At 43.8% G+C, this 19,957-nt stretch overlaps 1 protein-coding gene and 1 non-coding gene across 5 annotated transcripts in view; both read left to right on the plus strand.

Moving 5' to 3' along the window:
• Positions 1–19,957, plus strand: part of Cacna2d3 (calcium voltage-gated channel auxiliary subunit alpha2delta 3) — a 918,594-nt gene that overhangs the window by 486,049 nt on the left and 412,588 nt on the right. For 3 of the 4 annotated variants that reach the window (XR_003846886.1, XM_008851835.2, XM_008851836.2), the window contains exons 10-11: positions 2,051–2,140; positions 11,988–12,101. Coding sequence is in view for 3 of the 4 variants with exons in the window: in XM_008851835.2 (XP_008850057.1) it covers positions 2,051–2,140; positions 11,988–12,101 (204 nt within the window). In the remaining variant the exon portion in view is untranslated. The remainder of the gene's footprint in view (positions 1–2,050; positions 2,141–11,987; positions 12,102–19,957) is intronic. The other variant, XM_029555393.1, reaches the window with a different exon arrangement.
• Positions 14,378–14,482, plus strand: LOC115067480. Its single transcript, XR_003846894.1, has one exon. It is a non-coding gene; the product is annotated as a U6 spliceosomal RNA (small nuclear RNA).

Consider the following 19,957-nt stretch of genomic DNA (forward strand, 5'->3'; position numbering starts at 1 on the left):
CCTCACTGACCTTTCAGCCGTCTTGCTAGGATGACAGTCTTCTTCTACCATACAGAAGAAATCCTGTGTCAGTGCCATGTGACAGGGGCCCATGGGACAGAGTTCACAGATTGGTTAGGTTTGATAAATAGACCCATTTCTTGGTCTAGGAAAGTGTGCTGGTAAGTTTTCATTGTCAACTTGACACAAGCTAGGATCACCTGAAAAGAAAGTCTTAAAGAGGGATTAACTAGATCAGGTTGGCCTGTGAGCATGTCTCTGGGTGACTGTCTTAACTGGTAATTAGTGTGGGAAGACTCATCCCATTGTGGGTGGCACTATTCCCTAAGCAGGAGTCCTGAACAGTGTGAGAGAAGAGAAAGCTAGCAAGCAGGCCTGCGTGCATTTATTTCTCTCTGCTCTTGGCTGTGAATAAATGTGACCAGCTGCTGAGTTCCTGTCTTGACTTCCCTCAATGATGGAGTGTAACCTGGAATTGTAAGCTGAATAAACCTTTTTCCTTTGAGTTGCTTTTTGTCTAGACATTTTATCAGAGCAATAGGAGAGAGAGAGAGAGAGAGAGAGAGAGAGAGAGAGAGAGAGAGAGATTAGTTTCATTCAAACCATATGTGATGGGTTAGTAAGAGAGAAAGGAGAATAAAAGGTTCTGGGTACCCACCTATTCAGCTGGAGGTCTCCAGGGGGACAAAACCAATGAGGGGCTATGTATTAAAAGGGCATTCATTAGATTGGCTTTCGCAATGCAGTTTGAATAATCCATAAATGGCTGTCTTCACACTAGAGAAGCTAAGAACCCGCTCAGCTCTTGAGGCTAGGTACCTCAGCAGTCTCAATCTGGTGTTGAAGGCATAGAGACCTTATTGGGAGCCAAGGGTCTTTAGTCTGTATTGGAAACCGAGGAAGCTTAATGAACTCGTAAACAAAGTTGACAAACTCACCAGCAAAACACAAAGGCAGTCATGCAAGAAGCAAAGCTTTTCCTTCAGACCTTCTTTTACCTGGGCTGCCACTGGAAAATGTCACCTACCTTTAGGACGAGTCTTTTCACTTCATATAACCTGATCAAGAAAATCCCTCACAGATCCCCAACAGCTCACCTCTTAGATGAGTCTGTATTCAGTCAGTTTGACAACCAAGATGAAATACCACACCACCTAGACCTTAGACTCTTCATTTGTCATTGGTGAGCAAAAATGATTGCTTTAACTCTTGCGTCTTCAGGCAGGCACTGTTCTGTGAACTTTCTGTAGTGATGGCAATGTCCCTACATGCGCACTGCCAATGAGGTAGCTGCTTGAAATGTGAATTGAGCTACTGAGGAGGAAGGTTTTAACCAAAGAGTTTTTCCAGCCTGCTCTCCACTGCCATAAGTACAGGCTTTGTGCTGAGATCTGTTCTTCAGGGAGATCTGCTGAACACATGTGTATATCTGCCATCTGATAGGCCCAGGAGTATTGCCCATCTTAAAGAACTTCAGAGTTTTGAGTGGGGACAGAGTTTGATTAGCCAGTTGCTCACGTAGAGGGCTAAGTACAAGCACTGAGTCTACAGTGGCAGCCTGGGGTTGCAAAGGATGCACTCTAAATTGGTCTACGAGGTAACTGGCCTAGGAAGACTTCCTAGGATGGGAAAGGGGGTGATATCAATACTGAGCCCCCCAGTAGGAGTTGGGAGTGAGTGTGGTAGGGGATCCAGGGGATTCTAAGAGTGGGTTCTACATGGGGATGAACAGAGTCCAAATGTGACCACAAGTGGGGCAGTGAATGGAAGAGGAAAATGGTCCAAGGAAAGCAGGAATTTTAGACAAATTGAAGGCTTGCTACAAGATACAATCATATTTTTTCTAAACCATACACAAAGCTAAAACATGCATATTAATGGTAAATATTAGATAGAATGTTGCATGTTTTGAATGTAGAAGGAAAACTAGATTCTGGTCACTTGGGGTTGCGTGTGTTGTTGATCTTACTGAAGCCTACACGCTGGGCTGTTCAGGCTGGCTTCACACGATGGGATAGACACTAATGGATTTTCTGCCTTGTTGTTTCAGCACTTCAGGGAGCATCTGGACAAACTTTTTGCCAAAGGAATTGGAATGCTGGATATTGCTCTGAACGAGGGCTTCAACATACTCAGCGATGTAAGCTCCTCTTCCGTTGGCCTTCCTCAAGCTCAGAAGAATAAATGGGATTTTTTTTTTTTCCTTAGGAAATCTGTGGTCAGTGTTATTGTCAGCCCGAGGGGTGGTCTGAGAGCAAAAGGCACAAACTGGAACACTGGCCACATCTGCGGAGGGTGTCAACTCTGCAGGGTGGGCTGTTGTTTTGCACGTGAGCAAACAGAGTCAGGCCAGGGAGTCAGCTGAGCGCTGCACAGCTTGTATGCGGTGGGTGCTTAGCCTGGCTGCTCGACCTGGGTTCCCTCATTCTTTGCTTGCTTTGCTGCTTGCAGTGCTGGGCATGGAACCCAGGGCCTTGCCTATGCTCAGCAGGAGCTCTACCGCTCAGCTACATCCCAGCACAGATTGGCCCCTTGAGTCAAGGTCGGTGTAATGTCTAGAATTTCTTTTTTTTTAATTTTAAATACTTATTTTCAATTTTTAATGTGCATGAGTGTATTGCCTGCATGTAAGTAGATTCACCCATGTCATACAGTGTCCACAGAGGACAGAAGAGGGTGTTGGATTCCCTGGAACTGGAGTTAATGATGGTTGTGCCACCATGTGGGTGCTGGAATTCGAACCTGGGTCTTCTGTAAGAGCATCCATTACTCTTAACCACTGAGCCATCTCTCCAGAACCTCTAGAGTTTCTTTTATCAGTGACATGTACTGGCATGAAGAAAGTCCCTTAAGTCTCAATCCTGAGCCAGTAGCTTTTTCTCTGCAGAGGAAAAGACAAAAATCTGGAAGGAACCAAATCATCTTGCCCAGTATAAGGCTGACTGGGTCCCTCTTCATCTCCAGGTGTTTTAGGTTGCAGGTGATTAACATGTATGTAAGAGTTCATGTTCTAGGGCTGGGGATGCAGCTCAGTTAAAAAAGTGTTTGCCTAGCATGCACAAATCCCTGGGTTCAATTCCTAGTACTGTGTACACTGGGCATGGTGGCCCATACCTATAATCTAGTACCATGTACACTGGGCATGGTGGCCCATACCTATAATCTAGTACCGTGTACACTGGGCATGGTGGCCCATACCTATAATCTAGTACCGTGTACACTGGGCATGGTGGCCCATACCTATAATCTAGTACCGTGTACACTGGGCATGGTGGCCCATACCTATAATCTCAGCAGTTGGGAAATGGAGAAAGGAAAACCAGTCATTCTCAGCTACAAGGTAAGTCTGAGGCCAGCCTGGGCTCCATGAGACACCCCCACGTTCATGTTACAGAATAAATATCTCTGATGATATAAATAGCTTAGAAACAGCTGGCCTAGGCAGAGGGCCAGCTGCTCCTTCGTGTTGACTTGAATCCCAGGCAGGTGCCTTCTCAAGCTTGGAGCTCAGACTCTCAGTAGACCTGAATCTCCACAGACTCTTTTTTAAATGAACATTTTTATTGTTTGTGTATTTCATATAATAAATCTTAGTCAAATTTAGACCCCCTCCCCCCATAAGCCCTCCACTGAAAATCATGCATTCTGTCACATCCAGTCAAGCTTTTGTACCCACATGTCCCTCAGTGCAAGTTCATCCACTGGAGTCTAGTCAGCCTGTCTAGGGTCACTTCCCTAAGTAAGATCTACTCTCCCTCACCCCGCAGTAATAAATTGCCAAAAGTTCCTCTACTAAGATTGAGGCCTGCTGCCCATTTCCCCACTTCTATGCTGGGCTTTTGTCTGATTGAATCAGGATGAGTCCTGTGCATGCTGTCACCATTGCTGCAAGTTCATATGATCAAGTTCCCAACAGCCTGAAAGTCTCTGTTTCCTTATGGCCATGTACCAACCCTGACTTTTATAGTCTCTCCACCCCCTCTTCCACAATGGTCCCTGAGCCGTGGGTGGGTGATGTTTAATATAGCAGTTCCTATCCAGGGACACACACTCTGCAGTCTCTTATTATTGATACCTTGGTCAGTTCTTACCTTCTGTGTGTGTTATACTCTGTTGCATGAGGAAGCTTTGCTGGTGAGAGTTGAGGGATGTGTTAATATTCTCTCTACCCCCTCTTCCGCTATGCTTCATGAACTTAGGTGTAGAGGTTCTACTGTAGATGTGTCATTTAGTGCTGGGCATCTCTCTCAGTCACATAGTCTTTGTGTGTGACCAATTGTAGAACTCTGTAATGCTTCCATCAGGGTAGGAGGCAGGTCTGTGGCAGAAGGCTACGGGAAGGCAGGGGTGGGGACAGCCTGTGGAGGGTCTAAGAACTAAGCTGGAGAATGCAACTAGTCTGGGTGTAGGGGATCAGTATGTAGTGTGCAGGGTCTCGGTTAGGGGCTAGTCCAGAGATCTGAGGTAGAAGAGCAGACGTGGGCCTAGGCCCAACGATAGAAGGGACACAGAGTGTAGAGAGAAAGTGGAGCTGCTCAGGATACAGGAGAATCAATGCACAGTGGGTGGGCTCAACAGACTCTTAAATTTTTTTTAATTTATTTCTCTGAAAGTTTTCATACATGTATATGTCTTAATGGTGTCCATTCTCACTTTCCCTTCTAATTCCCTATCACATCTCCCTCCCAGCTTCGTGTTCTTCTTTTATATTGATTGACTGGTTGATTGAATGGTTGATCATTAACTCAGTGTGCGCAGAGTCTTTATAAGAGGTAATATTGAAAAGGCTCATCATGATTTGGATGGTCAGTCTTTCTATCTCAAGATCCCAGTGGCCCCAGCAGGGAGAAGTCACTCTGAGCTGCAGGCTCTTGGTGGAAATCTGCCCTGAAGTGCTTCCCTATTGTTCTGCTGTCCTTAGTAGAGAAGGGTCAGTTAGGGGACCATTATGTGGTTAAGCCTGTGGCCCTCTGGAGTCAGGCTGGCTGAGTTGTGTGACCTCGAGGGAACAATTCACAGGCTCACTCTTTCCTCATCTGTGAAGGCAATTGCAGTGTGATTTTTCTCAGGGACACATATAGAAATGTCTGTTCACTCTACTTGGAACATCTACAGACCAAAGGAAGGATTCTATCCATGTCCAGCTTGGTGAGCAAATGAGTTTATTAGGGTTGCTTAGAGCAGTACAGGTGACTGCTGTAAGGTACTTACTAAACCATCAGGAAGTCCAGTCCCAGTATTGGTGATGTCTCATGAAAGCTACACCTTCAAAGAGACCCCATCACCTTCACCACAGAACTGACTGTCACTGCATTGTTCCTTGCGAGGACTTTGGGCCAAGATTTTCTGTAGGTCACCATAGCAACATCACCATGACTGGTGGGCCAGTTGTGTCTGGAGGAAATAACGATGCTGTAACACTGACAGAACAAGACCCGGCAGTGGTCATACAAACTTTGTGAGGCAGTGCAAGATGGAAAACAGTCATTGCTCACAAGTTTTTAGGATTTTTAAGAAAGTGGGGATGGATATCTTGGCCGAGCTCTATGCAGCCGGATGCTTCGCATGCCCCTGAAGCCAGTCCTGGGAGATGCTTTTTCACATGGTCTGTGATTCTGTGCAATGTTGCCTAGCCAGGCTCCTATTAGTGATGTTGGATAGATGGAATGTCAGTGGTAACCAGGGCAGAGACACAGTTCCAGGCTGCAGTTTTCAGCAGCTTGAGGAATTCTCTTTTCCCTCAGGGACTTCCCTTCTGGTAAAGTCTGATCCTTGTCTGATGATGTCGTTTCAGGCAAGGATTTGAAAATGAGCCAATATGAAACAAAGTTGGAGTTTATCAGAAAATATGTGAGAAAGGAGAGCAATGCTTCCCTTTCTCTGCAAAGGATTTTGGGTGATTTCAAAGTTATTATCTTCAAAGGGTTGTTAAGGGTTGGAGAGATGGCTCAGTGCTTAAGAGCAATGGCCTTGCAGGAGACCTGGGTTTGAGTACCAGCACCCACATGTGGCTAACAACCATCTGTAACTCTGGTTCCAGGGGATCTAACACCCTTTTTCTGGCCTCCATGGACACTGCACAATACCTGTGCATTTACATGCACACAGGCATATCACTCATGTACATAAAATAAAAGAAAATAAATAAAAAAATTCAAAGGATTGCTGAGAAATTTCAATGAGATCATTCAGTATTTTCTGCTATGAACCTGACAGCATTACCATTGGTAAGGTAAAAGCCCTAGGTCACAAGAATTGTAAAGGAAGTTAGGATGTTTTCACTATAAACAAAAGTTAATTGTCTTGGACTTTGGAGAACTGGATCAGTTAAGAGCACTGGCTGCTCTTGCAGAGGACCAGGGTTCAGTTCCCAGCACCTACATGGCAGGTAACAACCATCTATAACTTCAGTTCCAGGGGATCTAACACATTCTTCTGGATTGCACACATATGCACCTATGTACATGCAGGCAAAACATCCCAGCACATAAAATAAAAATAAAGAATTTTAAGCCTTTTTTGTGAGGTTTCCAGAAAACATCTCAGTAAGTCTGTACTTGATGTTTATAGACGCTCAGGCCTAAAGCATGATTCTTTGCTATTTTTGTCATTCATACCATAAACTACCTTCATGTAAAGGAATATTGTCTGTCTGGGCCTGGAGAGATGACTCAGTGTTAAAAACATTGGTTGCTCTTGCAGAGGACCTGGCTTCAATTCTCATCACCCACATAATGGCTAACAACTGTCCATCCTCCAGTTCCAAGGGAATCCTATGCTCTTTTCTGACCTCTATAGGCATTACATGATGTGGGTGCACTTACATACATACAGGCAATACACTCATACACATAAAATAAAAATAAATAAAATAATTTTAGAAAGGAATATTGTTTGTCAGCAAATGTCACATAGCAGATGTTATTAACTGTATTGGAATTCTTCTCACCTGGCAAGAAGCTTTAATTAGACTCTGGACAAAGGGGCTACTTTTTCTTCCAAGTCTCAATACATTTCCTGGCTTTTTAGACGACCTCAGGAACAGCCATCACTATACCACACAGATACGAGCCAGCCTAGCCTCTGTGGGCTCTAGACACAGCTTCTAGTCTGAGACTTTGGCCTGACCTCTTGGGTGCCGCCAGGAACAACTGCTACCTCATTCAACTCCTCTGCTTTGTCCTTTCCTGGAGGCTTTTTCCCATTCATCCCTTCCATTCATCAGTTCTGCTTTCAGTTACTGCTAAGCCAGTGTCATGACCAGATGAATGCAAATCTGCAAGATCTCTGACATAGGTGCGTGCAAGGTGAGGAGCCACAGATACACATTTCAGCAACTTAAACTTGTTTTGGTAGAAGTTCCGCAGCACAGGGGGCCTGGAGAGATGGCTCGGTGGTTAAGAATAGTGACTGTTCTTGCAGAGGACCTGGATTCAATTCCCAGTACCCTCATGGAGACTAACCACCATCCATAACTCCAGTTCCAGGGGATCTAACGCCCTCTCCGACAGCCTCAGTCATTGCGTAACACAGGTGCACTTATATACATGCAGGCAATACACTCATATGCATAAAATAATAAGAAAACAAATAAAAATATTAAAAAAGTAGTTCCAAAGCACTTGCATATATTAAAGGTCTGGAGAAGTTCTGTAGGGTAGAGGCAAAAACTCAAGATTTCAGGTCAGGGATACTGTATCATATCATAAAGTCGGTATCAACATCTCCTAGTAGTCTAGGTTCACCAAGCTTATTTTGGAGCATAATACCCTCCAAAATATTGTGTTCACACTGCCAGGAAACACTAAGACATAGAGAAGACACCAACATGGGGAGTAGGGGGATGGCTTTTTTCTCAAATCCTTGTGAGTAATTTTTAAATTACATTCATTTAGTGTGTGTGTGTGTGTGTGTGTGTGTGTGTGTACACTTGCATACCATGGTGTTCATGTGGTGCCCAAAAGAGAACTTTCAGGAGCCAGTTCTCTCCTCCTGTCTTCCACTGTGTGTGTTCTGGGGATTGAACTCAGGTAGTCAGGCTTGTTGGTAGGATTTACCTCCTGGGACATCTCACCTGCCCCCAGTATTTTTGAATGGGGAAGCCTTCCATGTGCTCCTCTGCCCTGCCTTCGCCTATAGTATAAACCCTGTTTATTCTGGCCAGTCAGACCTCAGATGGACTGGTCATAAATTCTCAACAGGAAGCAGAAGCCCTAAGAAAAAAGCTGCCAGACATTCCTGCTGGAGAGAAGCTAGCGCTTGGCACCATGTTCCCCTGAGTGCATGTTCATCTTCTAGAGAAACATTTCCATTGCCATTGGGCTTTTAAATAGCCAAATTCTTCTACCAACACAGAGATGGTTAATCTCCCATGAAAGTGCAGCTTTATCTATTTTCTACTTCATCAATGTGGCCTTTAAGTGATATAATTCTCTTCCTGTGTGTTATGTCTGCCTCTGTAAGCTAATGTGAAATTAAAAAGCCATTTCTCAAGCATACACATGCACACACACAGTGAGGTTGTGACCGTCTGGAACTTAGAATGCTTAGAGGTTGCAATAATTAAATGGAATTTATTCTGTCTTAAAATTACCAACATTTCAGTTTTGGTATTTGCTCAGATGACTTAAAGGCTTGCTGTTGTTGATACCAAAGGCTTTGAAAGGAGCATTCAAATAAACTTCTAAGCCCCTCCAGATATCGATCTCTGCTGTATTCATTAGATTCTACAAAGAACACAGAGCCGGTTTTGCTCCAGTACTTAGCATCTACCTTGTCATGGGACAACTACAATTATCTTTTTTTGGTGATGAATGTGATCTTTGCAGTGATTACCTTCAAAATTTTTTTTCTTGGCCAATTAAATAAAATTCGGTGACATTTCAAAGACTGTTATTCACAACCAAATGCTCTAAATGTCAGGATGCATTGAAATTTTCACTGCTAACTGATGAATCACAGAGCTAATTGTAGTTCATCATTAGACCCTTGTCGTTATTATTATGGAAAATACTTTCATCACTCTCCCTATTCAATGAAAAAAGTTCTAGACAAATATGAAGAGATATTACTCATCAAAGCATTTGAATTTAATTGCTTTCTTCAAAATCCTCCAACTATACATTGCAGTGGGAAATGCTAGGGGCTGAGCCTGAGAGGAAAGGACTGTTTTCTAATAAGTAGCTCCTGGCCATCCTATCTTCCAGGCCACAATATTCAGCTATCTTTATTTCCCTCCCTTTCTTTTCTTTTGTTTGGGAAAGGTTTTCCAGGATGCTTTCAATGAGGTGCAGAAACAACAGTCCCTTGTCTTTGAAGCCTCTGGAACCTGAAGCATGGATGGTTTTTTATTCAGAGACTTGCTGGTGCTTTTCAAGCATGGGAAGGCTCTACAGAACACAGCCTCCCCTCCATTGCCATAACAATGTGTTTAAAGGGCCAGACTTCAGGGTTGCTTTTCCCTACTGAAGTCAGGAAGAAAAGACACAGCTATGAGAGAGTCTTAGTGGCATCTCGGAGTGGGAAGGGCAAAGAGGTTTCGCTCGGAGACTTACGAAGCCCTACTCATTGCACCCATGATGAGAGCTCGGTGGCAGATGATGACATCATGGCAAGAGTGTACACAAGAGTGAAAGGTTCTGTCTCCAAACAGGAAACCAGAACGTCTAGAGGTCAAGCCTATTCTTATTGCCTGCAGCTGCTTTGGTGTCTTCTGAGGGCAGCAGTCTCAGTGAACTAAGGAGCTCTCACTTGGCACTCCTTCTCAGAGACCCTCAACACCTCATAACTACACTAAAGTCATGCCTCCAACACAGTGGCAATCAAGAGACCTACTTAAACCATAGCAGTTACCATCTGCTCAAGAATGGCCCTATCATTCCTGAAAAGCCAAGCATAGAATGTACCAATTTACAGATTAGATGCTAAAGCTGATCTGCCTGTATTTTGATACCAACTGTCAGGTAGCAATCAAGTCTCCTTGGATAAGTTAGATAACCTCTGTAGGTCTCAGCTTCCCTGACCATAAAAGCTTCATTTTGACTTCAAAGCTAATAAGAATTCAGTAAGTTCATGTTTCTACCCCAGGATACACTGCACATTTAACCTCTGCTTTAACGACTATGGAAAGATGCCATTACCATTTTCCAAATGAAGAAATGAATGCTCAGGAACATTTCAGACATGCATCTGGTGCTGCAGTAGAATTGAGGGCTTTTCACTGTATCACGAGACTTCAGGCATGGTTTGAGTTGGCTTTGCTCTATCCTAATATGTCTTCCCAGTAATTCCATCAATCCACCCACTCCTCTATCTACCCACCTACCTGCCCACCCACCTACCCATTATCCCATTTACCCATTCATCCATCCACCTACCCCCACATCCACCTATACACCCACCCAGTCATCCATCCATCCATCCATCCATCCATCCATCAATCTATCCAGTTGTTTATGGTAAACACATCATATTTTTAACTACATGGGAACTGGGCATTAATAACTTCAACTTGGATGTTTTGCTTGTTGGGCCAGTACTGGCCAAGTAGCAAGGATAAGAGTATATTCCATGATTTCCCAATGTTGTGGCCAGTAGAATTTACACTTGAATGTCTTTGCTGAAGTGTTCTCCCTTCTTTAGGAAAGTACAAAGTACTGAACCACATCTCGGTCTCCATCTCCTACAAGTTTTGTTTGTTTTTGAGACAGGATCTAAAAAAAGTCACCTCAGTGAAGTCCCCTCTCTCTCTCTCTCTCTCTCTCTCTCTCTCTTTTTAATTTCTAATTCCTATCATCCCTTTTCTGCTTTTTTCTGTCCTTTATCATCATCATCATCAGGCACACAATAGAGTTTACTTATTTACCTTGTTTTGCTGTCTTCTCAGAAAACAGCTAAGGGAAGGAAGAGATTTTTGTCACATTTTGCTCCCGCCAAGTACATAAACTGTAGATTATAATGGAGGGAGTGTTCACTACTGAACATTAAAGACCATTGTTATTTCCCAAGCCTCAGCATTGTTACATAATTGTAGGGTTTTTAAAGGACATGGTGTTGCTTTGAATTGTATCATTAATAGCATTCATTAAAGAGGTTTTGTTTCTCACCTCAAATTCACAAGAAGGACACATTGCTGTGGCAACTAAGTTTGCTTACTTGTAAACATTCCTCCTAAATGCTGGGGAGCTTTGTGTGTGGTACTGGGACTGAACCTGGGGCCTTGCACCTGTAAGGCAAATAAGCACTTGCCACTGCGGCAGATCTCAGACCCCCAAACCCCATTGTTTGTTTGAGAATAAGGTCTCACCCTGTAGCCCAGGCTCCCTAGAACTAGAGATCAGGCTGACCTCAAACTTAGAGCAATTCTTCTGCTGCCCGGCCTCCTACACACTGGGATTACAGACTAACATAAAGCTGGAGTTGAAGTTTAGGCTCTGCACACTAGCAAGTACCATCTTGGATCTTCAGTGCATCATACATACTAACAAATTAATACAATTTTTGTGCTAAAACATACATTTTAAGTACATTCTTTAAAATGATTACTTAGTCTTCAAACATGAACTATCATTTCCCCAACTTTGTTCTTAATTTGTCCTAAACCTTCTTTGATTTTTATCATAGGAAACATTCTCTACCTGAAAAAGGAGTTTCCTCTCACAGCCCCTGTGCCATCTTCTCGATGGCTTGTTTTCGGCAATGAGGCCCGTGCTTGAAGGCTGGAGAACTTAGGCAAGCTACAGGTGCATGTTTCAGGAATCTCTCTGTGGTCTAAAGTTAGTCCAAAGTTCTCAGAGCACATCGATGACCCATGCATCTCCTGTGTGTTGTGTTTTGGGGGCTATGTAAAGGAACATTTGCAATGCATTGAGGTTTCCTAAATCCACAACCTTATAGATCTTACAGATACACAGACTGAAACCTTGAGATCTTACAGATACACAGACTCTCTGATATATACTTTCTTTTGAACTTATTTCTTTCTACAGTTCAACCACACAGGACAAGGAAGCATCTGCAGCCAGGCCATCATGCTCATAACCGACGGGGCCGTAGACACCTATGATACCATCTTTGCGAAATATAATTGGCCAGACCGAAAGGTAAGTTGATGCCTATACCATGTATGCAGTGGTGTTCCTGCCTGGTCTTTATCGTAACCTCAAGATTATCCACAGATAAGTGTCTCTTGTTGATGTAATCTCATAATGACCTATGGTTTCTCAACCTTGTGTTTGTGGGTTGACCAAAATCGAATACTATGACTTTTGTTGTTTTTGAAATGAAACTGTTTTGGAGAGAAGAAACCCATAAAGACATGTTTAACATGTTCCGTGAAAAGATTCATTGTGAAGTGTACTTTATCCCTATTGGGTGCCACTTCTCTAATTTGTTTTCCTTGGAGCCAGAGCTGCCTGGTGGGCAGCTCTGTAAAACAGTGAAGTCAGCTACTGTGGCCTTGAAGCCATCTCGCCTCAAAGCTTGCTTCTGAACTTTCTCCCTGGACCTTCACTCTACCCACAACCTTCTCTCTGCTCCTTGGTACTATTTCCTGACCTTGTCAGAGCTTGGCTGTCCTGTGTTCTAATTTTTTCTTGGATTCCAAATGGACATGAATTCTTCAACTTTTGAACCCATATATTAGGATATCCATGATTGACAATAATAATTTTGAGTGCCCTAATGTTGAGACTCTTCAAGCTGGTAACCAGTCTGAGTTCCTTAGGGAAAGGTTTGAAATTGGACCCTATCCCATACCAAAATCCCTCATGATGTGTTCCCTGTAACACATGTTTTTGAACAAGTTCCACTAATGGGCACATGTCAGTGAGTTGGCCATTGGTGATCAGTTTGTCACCTACATAGTGAAATTTTAGCAGGGAACAAAGTGAGACAGAGCAGGTGCCATTGAGAATCTTATTGTACCCTGTGTTAGCCTGACTGTCTGTGTAGGAATGTGAGATAGCCCAAGCCATGTCCATCTTCCTCCCCCTGTTCTGCATGTTTAGTTATGGGACTGGAAGTAAGCATACACATTTGTCAAAAATAAACACAAAACATCAGACAACTGTGTGCTCTGTCATGTCACGGGAGCATGGACATTGTGGGGACAGGAGACAAGGGCTGTCATTCCATATCACTTTAGTCATTCTTGACCCATACAAGTCTCTGATGACATAGAATTTCACCTCACTAAATAAATGTAGTGATTATATTTTGCATATATTTTGTGCAGCATGGTCTCCAATGCAACTGCAGTTCCTTTGCGTGGTGTCTAACTTTAGAAATAGCCAGCTCTGAAGCTAGAGGGAAAGTGTGTTTGGGTCACTGAGAGTGTGTGTGACTCTGACACAGCACCTGAGAAGATGTCCAGGAATAAATGTGACCCACTGAGTTTATACCTCAACCCTCAAATGAGACAGAAGTGCCCTCCTAGGCAAGGTGATTGTAGATGCCAGGAGTAATTGGGGTGATTTTCGGGGATAGACAGAAGCCGTTGTTCTTACTAAGTGTATGTGATGTGAAGGGAGAAGGATGCTGGGCATTCCTGTGCCCACAGCACACAGCACAGTGGGAGCTGGAATGAACAGCCTGCTGGGGACAGGGCCTAGTGACTGAGGGTGACAGGTAAGAGGCCAGCAACTAGAAGACAAGGGTAAGGCCGTAAATATTTTACAGGGACAATAGAATATTCACCGATGGCATACCGTCACACAGCATAGTGAAAAATATTTGGCATTATTTAGGGACTGGAGGAAAAGAAGCAAATGATGCCCTTTTATAAGAGCCATTAACTCAGTGTGTTACCATATGTGTTTCTTGTGCTCTTGTGCTGTATTCTGTGACTCTCTATTTGGTGATACTGGATGGACAACAGTTGTCCAGGGTTGTTGGTATTGGAATGTTCTAATCTTGCTTATAGAGAGAGGTGTAGGATGAAGGATGCAGTGTCCTAAAACTTCACATGAAATACATATATCAGCATAATGCTGACTAGACCTGGTGTGTTCTTGGATTCACTGGAGCCAGGGCCCTGTACATGAAGCCACTTTGTTACTTATAGAGCATCAAACAGAAGCAGTAAGAGGGTCTATTTTATTATTAGAAAGTAATAATGTGCTCCCTGTCCATCCCTATTCTGGAGAGTTCCGTGATATTCACATACTTCTACATTCTCCTTTTTATGATCTTCCTCATGAGGGTAGAGGCAATAAATGTGCATAACACCCCAATCTGATTTAGTACCACAGTAAAGAGAGAGGATGGAAAAGGTCTAAGCAGTCATCTTTCTTCATCATCTTGAGCACTATTTAGTAGAGGCTTTTATCTGATGTGCAGTAATTGGCAATATTCAAGACTGTAAAAACAGGAAGTGGGTGCTTGCTTCGGCAGAACATATACTAAAATTGGAATGCTACAGAGAAGATTAGCATGGCCCTTGCGCAAGGATGACACGCAAATTTGTGAAGCATCCCGTATTTTTTTAAAAAAAAACAAACAAAAAACAGGAAGGGGGCTCAGGAGAGAAAAATGGGTCTAAGAATGGGACATGATTCCCATAAAACTGTTCTCAGACTTAGAGCCTCAGCCTTACCTGGAGGGCTGAGCCCAACCTGGCACAGCGCAACCTGGGGCACAGCCCAACCGGGGTTTCTGAAGCTTTGTGGGTGCAGCCTGAGAGTCTACATTCCTAGTAAGACTCTGGGTGACGCAGATGCTGCTGATGGAGAGCACAGACGTAAGAAATGAATAGGGCTTGCTTCCTGCATGGCCTTCACCACTTTTACCTCTCTGCCTTTGGAAGAACCTTGGTCCAATCCAGTATACAGAGTATGCTTTCCAGATCCATACTCTGGAAGGCTGACAGTTATTGATCAATGTCTACAAAGCTAAGCCCTAAAGCCCAAATTCCCTGGGAATTGTCTTAAGGAGGTACATGTCAATACTATTAATGCTTCTGGGCCTGTCTTTCACACCACTGTCTGGTGAATGTATGAAGATGGGTTCCCTATCTTGAGCAATCCTATTACTTTGTAACTTGCCCCAGCCCTGCCAAAAAGTATGGCATAAAGAGTCTCAGGTAGCTGGTTTCTACCCTCTGGGCTTTGTGTACTCTGTAACTGCTTTACCTTGAGTATAGGCAAGTCCTGTGGCTTGCTTCTAACCAATAGAATCTTGTAAAAGTGAAATGATGTTCTAGCCCATGTCAGTTGATTTTTGAACTAACAAAAGAGATTTTATCTCAGATAGGGCTTGTTTAACTCTAAACCATTGAAAGGAGGGCTAGCCCCAGAGTCCCTGGATGTGGTAATGAAGTAAGTGGCTGTTTGAGAATCCTAAGGGATATGGGACATAGGCAGCCTTTGGAACCCGAGGGGACCTCCAGCTGGCACCCAGAAGAAAGCGGGGCCCACATTCTTGCAGTCACATGACAAGGATTTTTTTCCAACAAAATGAGTGAGCTTGGCAGTGAGATCTTCCCAAGTCGTGCCTCAGGATGAAAACCCGGTCCAGATACCTTGACGGTAGCCTGAGGAAGTACCGGACCAGCAAGGCTGTGCCCAGACGCCTAACCCACAGAAACTGAGATCAGACAGGCACATTGTTTTGAAGCACTGTGATTTTGATCATTTGTTCTATAGCAACAGGAAAACCAATATAAGAATCAGGGAGAAGGGGAAGGAAGAACAGTCAATTATCAAAGCTATATTATAAAACACCCCCATATTTATTGGCACAAAATAGCAATGATTTGTTGTTTATTGTGATTTCATTGGTTTACATGAACCAGTGCTCTACATGGTATCCGGGTTAGCCAGTAGCAAAGCTGCACTGGTAGCAAAGCTGTATTGGTCAGAGCTTGGGGGCTTCCAGGGGTGGTCTGGCCATGCCTCTCTCTCCACACAGTGTTGTCTAGTGTTCTGGGGAAGCACAGGGTCCACTGCTCAGTCTAGCCAACTGGGCTTTAATACGTCATGGCATCTGGGCTCTAAGAAAGAGAAGGCAAAAGGAAATGGAGGGGCAGGGCAGGGAGCACTTGTGAGTATCATTTTATAGGCTGTTTAGTACCTCTCCTTGCTCAAGGCAGCCAAGTAATAAAACTTCTTAAATCACATTGGAAGAGAGAATGTATTATGGGTAATTTAACCAAGACGCTATGAAGCAGCCCCGTGTTTGTCTGTGCCAGACATCCTTCGCTAGCGTTTATTTCAGTGACTGGACATGAGGCGCTATTTATTCATTTATGAAATGCTGTTTACTTTTGCTTAATATCCTCTGGTTAGTGACTTGACAGTAGACTGTATACATTTGAATCTCTCAGCATGAGAGGTGCTAGACCCAGGATCTGCTCAGGAAACAAATTTAAATTAGGCCAGTGGCTGGGCCTGCCATCGTCACATAGTTGCTCTTTTAAATTAAAGTCATAGAATTATTTATCATTACCTGCACCCCTGAAGTATATGAAACAAAGAACATTACTAGCTGAACAGGAAGGAAATGGGCATTAACTTTTGTAGAGATTAGTGGGCTAGCACCCACAGGCCTAATCTGGCCCACTACCTGCTTTGGCAGACTATAGGCTACAGGTAACTTGTACATTTTTAAATGAAACAAACAAACAAATAAAAATGGGCTGGGAGTGTGCCTACATGAGGACCTGAGTTCACATCTCCAGCACCTCTGTTAAAAAATAAATTTAAAAGCCAGGTGTGACTACATGTAGGCTCGTAACCTGAGCGGAGACAGAAGGGTCTCTGGGGGAATGAGGCAGAAGGCGATTAGAGCAGGTAATTGGATGTTCTCTTCTGGTCTCTGCATGCACATGCACAGGAATGCACACTTGCACACACATGTGCGCATATACCACCCCTCCCCACACACGATACATTACAAAAATAAAAACAAAAAACCAAGGAGAATATTTCATGACACAAGTACATGAACTTCACATTTCAAAGTCTATAAACAGGGCTATTTTAGTGTGAACTTGCACATTTGTCCCCATATTGCCTGAGGCTGATGCTTGGGTTTAGTTGTGATGGAGACTGACTAGCCACACTGTGACCTGTTAAGACTGCTTGCTAATACCTGCTCTCCAGGATCTTCAGGGAAACAGAGGGAGCTGTGCATAGTTGCCAGTCATGAGATGCCCTCAGCATGCCATGCAATACTCTCTCCAGAGTGCTCAGGGCTTTGCTGATTTTCAGTAGTGAAGTGTGTTCTCCTTCTTGGGCCTCCTTTGATGCTGCCTTGAACCCCTGCTACAGTGTTTAGGGCAGGGCTTCTGAAGAGTGGGGTTCCCAAACCTTGAGCTGGAGGCAGGGCTCAGAAGGTATGGTCTTCAGAAGCAATACACAGGACTGCTTCCTACTTGGATTTTGGTGGTGGTGTGTGTGCTATTGGAAGCTCGTAGCTTTCAGATCTCTGGAATGACTGCAGTGGGATCACACTGGGAGAATTAGACCCCTTCTTTGCCAACATTCAGGAAAGCACACCTTCCCTGTCTCAGCTTTAACAAAAGGACATGGCCTAGATTGTTAAATTTAGGAGAACAGAAAAAGGAAGGAGTTTAAAGTTTAGAAATAAGAGCCAGGACCAGACCTGCAATTGGCAAGGAATGTCTCCTTTATTCAGTTACCACAGAAAAGGACATAAGCCTTTCCCAGAGAGGAAGGCACCTGCAACTAAGAAAAAGGAGGTTGTGGTTTTTATAGGAATTCTACTGAACACAGCTGTAGGAGTTTACTGGGTTCCAGGGTCTGGTGTCCTTAGGGGATTGAAGGTTTTCCTTTCAAGATTATTTTCTCAGGCAGGGCAGTTGAAGTATCTAGGGCACTAAAGGAGACAGGTTGGCTCTACAAACAGTGTCCTTCAGTTCTGAGAGTGACCAGTTGATAAGGCTTGAGCAAGACCAGCCTGCCAGTGTAGGGCCAGTTGGCCACTTTAAGGGATTTATGGTTTTATAGGTTCCCTAATGAGGCTTATGGCACTCCTGCAATTCACACATTCTATCATAGGTGGCTGATTAACTACAGCATCTTGCATCTCATAGTTTAGGGGCCTCGAAGTTCAGGATCAGGGAGCCAGCATGTTTTGGAAGCCCTGGCTTCTAGGCTGCAGACTGCTGAATCCTCGCAGCCTCACATGACAGGAGCTCTCTCATGGTTACGTTTCTTGTTCTCAGTCTTCTCTTTATACTTTTAGAACTATTAGACCGTGAGTCAGGATTTCAACATATAAACTGTGGGGAATTCAAAAATTCAGCTCACAACATTCCCGGAACACAAATAGAATGGCATCTCTAATCCCTATTACCAGCTCAGGCCCAATCTACCCATGAGCTGGCAAACTTTATTTTTCTTTGTGTTACCCTCTAGGGGTTGAGATTTGGCTTTAACAGTCCAATAACAGATCACTTATTAACTTGCTCCTAGTATAGGAAGAACAGGAACACACTGCCCTAGTGTTCAATGTGGATAACATAATGACCCATCTCCTGGATGTCACTAAGCAATCCATCCTTCACAGAGCTCTGTGTAGAACAGCAGAAGTGGTTCTAGAATGCTCTATTTACTGTTCTCTATTCCCCTGAACTCGTCTCCTTTAATAAATAATGTTTTAAGTTGATCTCTTGTGCCTTCAATTTATTAAATGGCTCTGATGCAGCAAGTTTTTATTGAGCGCTGTGTATCAGGTGCTGTCCTAAACACTTTAAAGTGCAATCAGTTCTTATAGAAACTGTGAGATGGAAACTGTTATTATCCTTCTCCTTTTTCAGAGGAAACTGAGTCACTGTGCAACTATATAGCTGATTTAGATTCCACAGTGAGCAATTGGTAGAGTTTGTCCATGGACTCTGCAGTCAGATGCTAAACTTGATCCTTATTGAGCATGCAGATATCCCAAGGAAGAAGCAAAACACAAGGGGCAGAGGTCACAGGGTCTGTACTGTGCATAGTATCCCCAGGATAGTAAGTCCAGTTTTGGCCCTGTTGGCCCCAATGCAGGACATTCTGCAGGGAGACAGAATTCTAGGAAGTTGGGACTCCCTGGGGCTGTAGGCATAGAACAACAGAAGAGCACATTGCTCGGCCCCAGGACAAGGCTGCTTGTGTATGCTTAAATGATTTTCTTCTTTGGAAATTGTGAGGGAACGTCAAAGGCAGATAGCATGTCAGTTATATAGGTTTTGTTGTTCATTTGTCTCAAGAACAGGTCCGAAAGATGGTAGCTTAGCGGTCCTTTAAGAGAATGCCAAGTGACCGAAGAATGTAGGTCAGTAATAGAACACTTGCCTGGCATGTCCAAGTCTCCAGCACCAGAATGAAAAATAGGAATATGTTAGAGCTCAGGGCTCTTCCTGGGTAACCTGGTGGGAACAAAAGCAGTTCTTAGGCTTGGAATAAGGAGGACTCTTTTTTCCTCCAGTGGTTCAGGGTCATGTCTTTGAAGCACTTTGGAAGCACTGTTGGGAGTCACCAAGTTTAAAGCTCGTGTCATCTAGATTGCTGAGGGACTGTATGGGAACTTGCCTAGGCAGACCCCCTTCTTTTGACATAATCTGCCTTATCCCTGGCATTCAGGGTGCTGAAGGGCTTAGCTCTGCCTCAGAACCCATGGAGAGTTTTGCAAAGCCCTGTTGTCTCCTGCTACGTCTTTCTGTGAGGCCCACACTACTCTGGGGAGCAGAGCTTCTGGGCAGGTTCGGGGCTAAGCCTTTTAGAAACCTATTCCACCAACAATCTGAAGCAATTTGGAAGGATTTTTTTTTTTTTTGTTCTCTCTTTTATCCCCCTAAAGTCCATTATTCTTGTTTCTGATGTTGTAAAACATTCACAAGGGATTTTCAGGTTGAAAGGAGAAAGGAGTTTCTCAAGACCACAGGCAATTCAAGGAGTTAAGATCTCATTTTGTGTGTGTGTGTGTGTGTGTGTGTGTGTGTGTGTGTGTGCGTGCA

Source organism: Nannospalax galili, unplaced genomic scaffold (assembly GCF_000622305.1).
Source record: "Nannospalax galili isolate Female #2095 unplaced genomic scaffold, S.galili_v1.0 scaffold485, whole genome shotgun sequence".
NCBI lineage: Eukaryota > Metazoa > Chordata > Mammalia > Rodentia > Spalacidae > Nannospalax > Nannospalax galili.